Source organism: Lactuca sativa, chromosome 9, assembly GCF_002870075.4.
Source record: "Lactuca sativa cultivar Salinas chromosome 9, Lsat_Salinas_v11, whole genome shotgun sequence".
Taxonomy (NCBI): Eukaryota; Viridiplantae; Streptophyta; class Magnoliopsida; order Asterales; family Asteraceae; genus Lactuca; species Lactuca sativa.
Window position 1 is genome coordinate 165,810,281 of NC_056631.2, and position 9,555 is coordinate 165,819,835.

The 9,555-nt window shown below is 34.0% G+C and overlaps 1 protein-coding gene across 4 annotated transcripts; it reads right to left on the bottom strand.

The window, feature by feature from the left end:
* Nucleotides 1-1,633: 1,633 nt before the first annotated feature.
* Nucleotides 1,634-3,447, bottom strand: LOC111889689 (alkane hydroxylase MAH1). Of its 4 annotated transcripts, none has more exons than XM_023885832.3 (2): nucleotides 3,312-3,447; nucleotides 1,634-3,088 (listed from the first exon to the last, which is right to left on the bottom strand). In XM_023885832.3, exon 2 carries the CDS (start codon nucleotides 3,057-3,059, stop codon nucleotides 1,737-1,739), a length of 1,323 nt encoding a protein of 440 aa, XP_023741600.1. In that variant the 5' UTR covers nucleotides 3,060-3,088; nucleotides 3,312-3,447; the 3' UTR covers nucleotides 1,634-1,736. The 4 variants fall into 4 exon arrangements, with proteins under 4 accessions (XP_023741600.1, XP_042754179.1, XP_023741599.1 ...); XM_042898245.1 differs by having other exon boundaries at nucleotides 3,175-3,444; XM_023885831.3 differs by having other exon boundaries at nucleotides 3,283-3,440.
* Between the last annotated feature and the right edge of the window lie 6,108 nt (nucleotides 3,448-9,555).

Genomic DNA, 9,555 nt, shown 5'->3' on the forward strand with positions numbered 1-9,555 from the left:
TTTTAACACAAAACAACACATCAATAAGAACTTATCAATGCTATCCATAAATAAACTAATTGTCGGAATAAAATTATTTACCTTATTTTATAAAATGGTTAAAAAGTTATCGATAATAACTACAAACCAATATTAAAATTGACTAATCTTCATAATGAAACATAAACTTAAGAAACCAATCACAACTTTGTTAAATACCATATTTTAAATGCTCACATTGTATTTTTCTTTCTAACACAAAAGAATACATAATAAGAGCCTATCGAAATGAAATTATTTGCGGAAATGAGCTTTTCTTTTTAATATCCATTTATTTTATAACATAGTTACAAAGTTATCAATAATAATTATAAATCAATATTAAAATTGACTAATCTTCACTATTCACCGTCCACTGCATTAAGAGAGCTCCAATTTCATCGTATTCTAAAAAATTGGATGCAACTACGATATTGGAAAGTTAAAAGAACTTAATTATGTGATATGTTAGAAACCAAAGCAATACCTAAATCTGTTAAATATAAGTTAATTCTTACGTTATTATGTTTCTTTTGCATGATGAAACAAAAAGTGTCTGATTCGTATTAGTTTTTTTTTTTTCATAACAACCTATAACCTAAATAGTTGGTATTTTTTTTTTAAATCACCACAACAATGTACATTTGTTTTTAAACCAAAACAATAACACATTTTCTTTTTAATTAAAAACCACATACATTTAAATCGAAATAATAAAGTACTTTTATTTTAAACCCAAATAACAAAGCCTCCGGAAAGGAAAATATATACCGAAAGGAAACCATTTGAGAGCCATCAAAACCAAACAAATTTTGGACATAATCTAACCACCTGAATGAAACAAATCCTCGCCGCCGCATTGCGCGGGTATCCTCTCTCTCTCTCTCTCTTTCTTTCTCTCTCTCTCTCTCTCTCTCTATATATATATATATATATATATATATATATATATATATATATATATATAAAGTTAGGTTCAAATGTTTTCACTATCTATTGTGTGCATGTATGGTTGATTCTGGACCAATCATTTTAGTTATTTTAAGAAACTAATTAATACATATTAAATGTTGAAGATGTAATTAATGTCTATTATATCTTCAACATGTAATATGTATTAATTACTTTCTTAAAATAACTAAAATGATTGGTTCATAATCAGTCATACATGCACAATAGATAGTGAAAACAAAATAACCTAACCTTTTATATATATATATATATATATATATATATATATATATATATATATATATATATATATATATATATATATATATATATATATATATATATATATATATATATATATGACCTAATGTGACAACAAAAGGGACCAAACTTGTGTGTTCTGTAATGTTTCCTATAAATATAAAATGTGAACATTTATTGTTTTGTTTGAGAGGGTACCACATCTCATTTCAATAGTCTTTAAATCTTAACACCAATTATATGTGAACATTTATTGTTCTCTCTCTCTCTCTCTCTCCCCCCCCCCTCTGAATTTGATAACCATCTCCTGCTAAATATCACAGAAATGCTTAGCATGAACTTATAAATTATTCCCAATCAATATATTTTTTAAAACTTACAGTATTATACACGAACATTGTAATGACATCCGAAATAATTGTTGCATTTAATTATTGATTTCAAATGAAGAAACCTTAATTCATGAAAAGCATGCCCAAAAACCCTATGCGCTAGGTTTCTTAATCTTATATTTTGATCTCTCTGATAGGAAAGAGCCTAACCTTCAAACCATATTTCATTTGGAGTATAATAGAATCAGCTGGACAAACCTCTTGATCCTTAACCAACTCTACATGGTAATGATAAATGATTGCAGTCGCCACCATTTTCATCTGAATTAAACCCATTTCCTTACCCAAGCACGTTCGTGGCCCCGCATGAAACGCTGTAAATTTATAAGATGGTTCGTGTTTTACTCCTCCTCTCCCTGAAAACCATCTCTCCGGTTTAAACTCCAAGCAATCCTTCCCCCATATCCATTCCATCCTTCCCATTGAATAAAACGACAGAATTATCCTGCTGTGCTTATTAACTACATGCCCACTTGGGAGTACATCTGTGTCCGATGGTGCCTTGTGCTCCAAAGCGACAGGGGGATAGAGTCTTAATGCTTCACATAAACCTCCATGAAGATACACCAGTCCCTCCAACTCTTTTGCATTAAGATTTTTCCATTTTGAATTTCCCACTTGCTTCTCAATCTCCTCTCGGATCTTGTTCTCTACGCTAGGGTTTTTGGCGATGAGATAAAAAAACCAAGAAAGACCTGTGCTTGTAGTGTCTCTTCCGGCAATCATCAGACTGAATATGGTGTCTTTTAAAAACGTTCTTGAGTTCCCTGAAGTCCCCGTCTGTCCTTCGAAACTAGTGATCAAGAACTTTAACAATCCGACCTCCTTCTCTACTCTTTCAACATCAGTGAGCTTGTTTTCTTTCCTTGACAAACATTTATATATAAATTCATCAAAAGCCTTAGAAGCTTCGATCAACTTCTTCTCCTTTCCTATATTGAATCTGTGTTGCAGCTTCCAAACTTTTTCCGGCAACAGATGCCTCCAAAGAAGAGCTTCTTCTGCGTCCGTGAAGGCCTTCTCACATGCATTATATGGTAAATGCAGAGACAGGGTTTCAGGATCAAAATCTAAAAGCAACAGACAGATAGCGTCAAATGTAAACCTCTGAAATATCTCCTGCAAATCGGTCTCTTGTTGATCATGGGAGACGAATTCAAGGAGAGGTAGAAGCCCTTTCTCAATCTTGTTCCTGATATTTGCTTCTAAGTGCAGATTGAAGTCGGGGTGTTTGAATAGAGACATGGTTGTTTTCCTGTGGATTTCCCATAACTCGTGATCGGAGTTAAAGATTCCATCTCCAAGGAAATCAAAGATCTTCCGGAACTCGGGACCTTTGGGATAGTTGGGGAAGTTCTTGCTTAAGATGTGGTGAACGTTGGCTGGGTCGGAGGTGAGGAGCATGTCCATGTTGGCAAACCAAGGACCTTTAAGCATGAAAGTACCATGTCTCGATTTGATGAGATCTGTGAAGAAATCATGAACACGGTAAGCATTTAGAATGAGATCGGGGGTCATGCCAAAAACGACCCAATTGATAACACGATGAGACCTTCTCCAGTAAAGAAACAGGACAATGGAAGCCAACAACGTAACTAAAAGGAGAAGCATATCGAAATAATGGAGGAAGCAAGTACTGGATATTTGATAGTTAGATTACTTATAAAGGAGATAGGACATGGCCGCTACCGTTGATGCTGGTGTGCGATGTAACATAATGTACTCTCTACATAACAGAATGGGCCTTGTCGGTGGTATTAGGGAGGTTGCTGGTTCAAGTGTGAGATATAAGATGGAAAAAAAATATTCATGTAATAAAGATATATACTACAAGTACTAACCTATATATGAATACGAATTAAGTGCATCTCCAAAATATTGGTGTAATAAAGTTACGTAGTACTAACCTATTTACGAATGCGAATTAAGTGCACCTCCAATTTAGTTTATTATTATTATTACTGTCGTTTATATATATTGAAAAAGTATATATCCTTTAATGGTTAAGTTTTTAAATAGTGTTCTTTTATAATTACCTAATATTTTCAGATGTTACATAAAATTCCATCATATAAATCTCATTTTTAAGTATAGTTTATATTTTGAATGATAACAGTTCTTGAAGTTAATATTTAATTAACTAAAAACCGATAAGAATAATATAGTCGCAATGTTTTTTAATGTTTAATATTTGTGTAAATTTTACACTTTAGAGCATTATTTTCAATAATATAAATATCTATACACTATAAGAAATCAAAGCATTAGCGGCGACGCCTTTAGCGGCGACGCATAGCAATAGCGGCGACACGTAAATGACGCGTTACGTGTCGCCGCTATTGCTACGTGTCGCCGCTAAAGGCGTCGCCACTAATGCTTTGATTTAGCGATCCGCGTCGTTTTCACCCCATCCGTCCGATTTTATTTTGATCTAACGGCTGTAAAGGATAGCGGAAACGCGCGTTACCTTTTCCCTCCACATGTCGCCGCTAATGCCCTTTTGTCGCCGCTGTTGCGCTAACGTCGCCGCTAAAACCCGTCGCCGCTAATACTAAACGCAGATTACCCCTTCATAGGTTCCCTTTCTGCGATTTTCTTCTCTACTTCCAATTCTCTCGTTTTCCTCTTCTTCTTTCTGCAATATCACGCTTTTTTGACAAGTTTGTGGAGTTGGAATTGCTTCTTGGACCGGTGCTTGCCCCTCCTTCCTCCAAGACAGCCATAAACCGGTGATATTTTTGCAAATTCCGAAATTGCCCCTCCTTCCCCAAGGTCGAATTTCTCATCTTTTTCTATGATTTTTCTGTTTTTGTGTTAATAAAGATGATAAAATGTGAGCATTTTTCAATTATATTGAGTGATTATGTTTGTATTTTGAGATATGAAGTGGTTAATTATGCATTTTATTGGATAATTTTGTTTGATTGTATATATTTTGTTGGAATATTTTGTTGTGTGTTTTTTTTTTCAGATTTGTAGGAATTTAATTATGCATTTTGTGTATATTTTGATATTTATGTTTAGATTAGATTGATGTATAAAAAAATGACATGAATATATACATTTGTTGGATTGAAATTTATGTTTATACCACATTGCCTTAAAATGAAAGTTAGATGTTTATATTTGTATGGAATTGGATGAAATTGGAATATGCAAATTAGATGTATACATTTGACTTAAGTGTATGAAATTGGAATATGCAAATTGGATTAAATTGGAATATGCAAATTGTATGAAATTGGATATATACATTTGGCTTAATTGTATGAAATTGGATGAAATTGAAATATGCAAATTGGATGTATACATTTGGCTTAATTAGGTTATTAATAGCAACTTACTTCTAGTAATGTATTGTATATGGTTTCAAAGTGTTTAATTTATTAGTGACTTAATGTTTGGCCAACTTAATAGCAACATACTTTTAGTGACTTAATGTTGGTCATTACAACTTTAGCTTTAATTATATTAATTATAAAACTAACTTAATAGCAACGTACTTCTTGTAATTTTAATTTAAATAGAATAAAATTAAATTAATTTAAATATTTATTTAAAGTATAACTAATCTAAATTTTAATGTTAAATAGGATATCAGTCGAATCGAAGCTTTTCGTAAAGCTAATTCCAATCGCCAAGGGGTATTTTATAGTCCTGCAGTCGAGCAACAATACGTAAGTGGTTAATTTGTATTTTTCATGTAAGTGTTTATATCATCAAAGGTATTTAGTAATCTAATTTTTATGATTTTTATTGTTTTTAAAAAATACAGAATACTTTACTCGAAGAGATAAACCAACGAACCCAAGCTACTTCTGAGGCAAGCGGTCTAGCACCAACTGATATAAAAGATTGTTTTGAAAGAATATTGGGTGCTCGACGCGGACATATTAGAGGCATTGGGCGTAAACCCCTTACCGTTGTGTCTATGTACGATCAGCAACAACCAATGACACAAGAACAACCACAATCACAGGTAATTGTTAGTAAATGCTATAATTGAATGGTATAATTAATTATAATGTTATTCTTATATATTGTTAATATATTTTGTTTTTTTTATAGTTGCAAATGCTCCAAACAATACTACAGGACCCGGCTTGTTCTGCAGTATTGGAAGAGTGGTTTCGCTCATTGCCGCCACCAAATAATGGAAATGATGATGAGGACGAGTAGTTATTTTAGGATTTTATGAAACGTTGTGTAATTTGAAACAATACTAAATGTGGTATATATATGGATTAATATTTTGGATTGATATTATGTATTAATATTTCTATATAAAATTATCAGATTTTTCAAATGCTATATGGATTAATATTTGGATTGATTATAAATTTAATGTGAAATAAATAAACAAAAAAAAAAAATCAAAAGAGCATTAGCAGCGACGGCTTTTGTGGCGACGGCGTCCTATTAGCGGCGACAACATATTAGCGGCGACGGGCAGCATTAGCGACGACGGAAGTATTAGCGGCGACAACATGTATTTGCGGCGACATTGAGCGTATTAGCGACGAAACAATACCGGCGACGTATTTGCAGCGACATGTCGCCGCTAAAGGTATTACCGGCGACACGCCTAGCCTTTAGCGGCGACGCGTGTCGCCGCTATTGCCCAATCTTTTTGTAGTGATAAGATATACGGCTAATGACATAAGAGACCCAATATTTTATATAATGTTTTTAGTTTACCTTCACATCTTTTGTGACTTATTCACTATAAAATTTGACTTATCTTTTATTTCACTTATCTTTTATTCTGCAATAGGTATTTGATTTCATAGGTTCTTTCGGTTACAAAAGACGACGTGACATACTATTTGGATATACGTGGCTTCTAAGAGTCAAAACTTTCGGACCTAAAGTCCAAACGACTCTGAAAGCCTCTATAATCCCTTCATAGCTCGCATCTAAGATGGCGTGTTCCTCAAATGGGTCAAGCTTTATGCACATAGAATGAGGAACAACTATGTTAAGGAAGTGAGCCATAATTACTATGGTAAATCAAATGGGTGAGAGTGTTCATCATAGGCATGCAACAGACACTGTGAAACGAGACACTCATTATGTCATCAAATCTTTCCCCCAAACCCATACTTCTCCATGGAGATCAGTACCCTTTCGTTTTGAACCATATAAAGATAACCAATTGGCTTTCAGTGAGAATTTATGTTGTTGGGTTATGAAGTATTGTTGAATACATTGAGCACTTGGAAGTACATGGAGTCAGTGGCGGAACAAGACTCAATACAAAGGGGTATCCTATTTTTTTCTGGAAAATCACCGCAATGGCTGAGCATGGGGCGAGTCAGGTTAGATTTGACCTAACCAAACCCAAAACCGACAACCTCGGTTTTGAAAATTTTAAAACCGAACCGAATCCAAAGCCATTGCTTCGGTGTTTCGATTTTCAATTTGTACTTGGATTTCCCGATTTGGTTTTGGTTTTAAGCCCAAACCTTAATCGAATCCTTAGCTAACTTCAAGTCTTGTTATATAAACATGAAGTTGAAGTATCTTTTGATACTTGAATCAATGTGGGACTCAAAGTAGATATCAAATGAAGGGTGAGGATAACAAGTTTATATAATAGATGAACATAATTGAGTTTACATGAGTTTGGCGATGTGGGATAGAGTAGGTGGGAAAACAAAAGAATAGAATAGCTGGAAAAATAAAAGAAATGTAAACAAAGGATATGTAAGGAGCCAGAATTGATCTTGAGACCTTTGTTTTAATAAGCCAGCACCTTCACCAATAGACTAGCTGTTTGTTTGTGCTTATAAGTAAAGGGATGCGTATATATACACTACATAAAATGTAATTTTTCTAAAAAAAATTACACTATTGAATTTTTTTTGAGGGGTATCCCGGGCTACCTTGAGATAACCCTCGGATCCGCCCTACATGGAGCATGTGGAGGAACATTATGACAATCGATAAAATTAGTTCAACGTTCACTGGTCTAAGTCACCGTGAACACACTATGTAATAGACCTGATGTATTATATTCCACCTTTATAATGCAATTGAAGTTTTATACTTAGAAATGCATGCGAAATATCACTTTAGTCTCTGATGGATGTAGATCATTGATGAACAAAATACTATTCACTATATATAAGTGTCGTTCTAGAGAATCGAGTAAATTTAATGAAATCAGAGTACGAGTTGAATCTAGAACACAAGTTGTAAATAAAATCTGTTTGGCTCAATTGATACTTCTGAAAGATACAAGAGTGTTATAGAGTAAGGAACATGAAGGACCAAAAGTTACTCTATCTCTAGCACCTATCCCTATTTATAGGAATGACAAAAGTAAGCAAAATATACATAAGGGTTAAAACCTGAACGCTTTGACATCTAATAGAGCCCTTATGAAATAGATACAATGAAACATCATTACAACCTTCGACACTAATACAAGACATAAGACCCTTTAACACCTCACAACATATTTCGACCTCTACATTCTCCCCTTAGTGAGCAGTGTCGAATCCTAATTCATTAGCATCTTCGTTGCTTGATGAAGTACTCTTTTAATCTCTGTGTATCAACTAATTGTCTTATGAATCTCTGATTTATCTCCTTTTGTATTTCTTTTGCAGTTATTGATACAAATAAGAAGATTTGTATACTGTGAATTCATGTACTTTTCCACATCACAAACATGGAATAAGAACTTCGTAATCTTCTCCTACTTATTCTTCCCAACGAACACAACACCCAAAGGTTTAACACATATCTCTCCATCTTCGAATTTCTTCAAGCTTGTTTGACCTTTTAGCAATGATTGTGGCACAGTAACTTGTCTACCGATTGCTAAGGGAAGTTTCACATTTGTCATGGCAGGACAATCATTATAATTATGAATAAACAGCTTAATATGTGTGAAGCCAATCAAAAAATATTATTTTTGGTCAATTGAAGCTTCGATACATCCACACTTCTCAAGATTTTCGCAACACTGATGAGATCATTGAGATTCATCAAAGGAAAATCTGCAACTAAGACGTCACAAGCAACGTTGTTAGTTCTGACCACATGAAATCTATAATTCTGCAACACCCCTTCGAACAAAACATCTTTTGAAATATTGAGAACTTTCACTATTTTCACCAATGACCAGATATCATGTTCTCTTTTGCTAAGTACTACATGAAATCTTAGCTTCAATCTTTTTTATTCTTCCTTGTCGTCGAACTTATCCATAATCTGATACTGAGCAGAAATGAACATCATTTCATTGATAGGAAAATCTAATTGATTGAAATCAGTATTTTCAGTATCAAATCTATTTTTAGGAACCTTCTCATAGTCATGCATGATCCCATTGAAAACTATATCTTCAATACTTACGTAATAAAATGACACCTTTCTCAAGACCTGGAGAATCATTCTGGCTTTGTCTCAGAATGCTTTTGATCTGCCTTTGTTTTTCTATTTCTTTTTCCAAGGAAATCCTTTTGTCTTCTTTAGTAGGATCGACTTTGATACCCTTCCCTTTGCATTGCATTTCTTCCTTTGGCCGATGGCTTTGAAGTTACTATGGTAGAGGTTGTTGACATAGACTTAGGAAGTGAAGTCGGAATCTGTGTACTCATCACCTTCCCAACAATCTTTCCTTGAGAAGTTTCCTTCGATGAACCAGAACCAACACCTTTTGGAAAACCATAGCCAACCCCCTTTTCTCCCCCTTGCACCCCTGTTTTAACAGGTGGGGCATCAGTTAGCATCAAATCCATGAATTTCAGAAGAGGATCTAGTTCAGCTTTTAAATTTGACTCCAATGAAGAAAACATTTGAGACAACGACTATGGAGATAGAGAAGATTTTGGAGAAGATTCAAGCTTCAAAACGTACTCTTTCAAGCTTGCCAAAAGATCGTCCATCTTGGTGAACACTTACGAATCCAAAGTTGAAAAAG

What these genes read in the sequence shown, in the direction of transcription:
- LOC111889689 (XM_023885830.2), bottom strand. Translation starts at nt 3,233, where the DNA reads ATGCTTCTCCTTTTAGTTACGTTGTTGGCTTCCATTGTCCTGTTTCTT.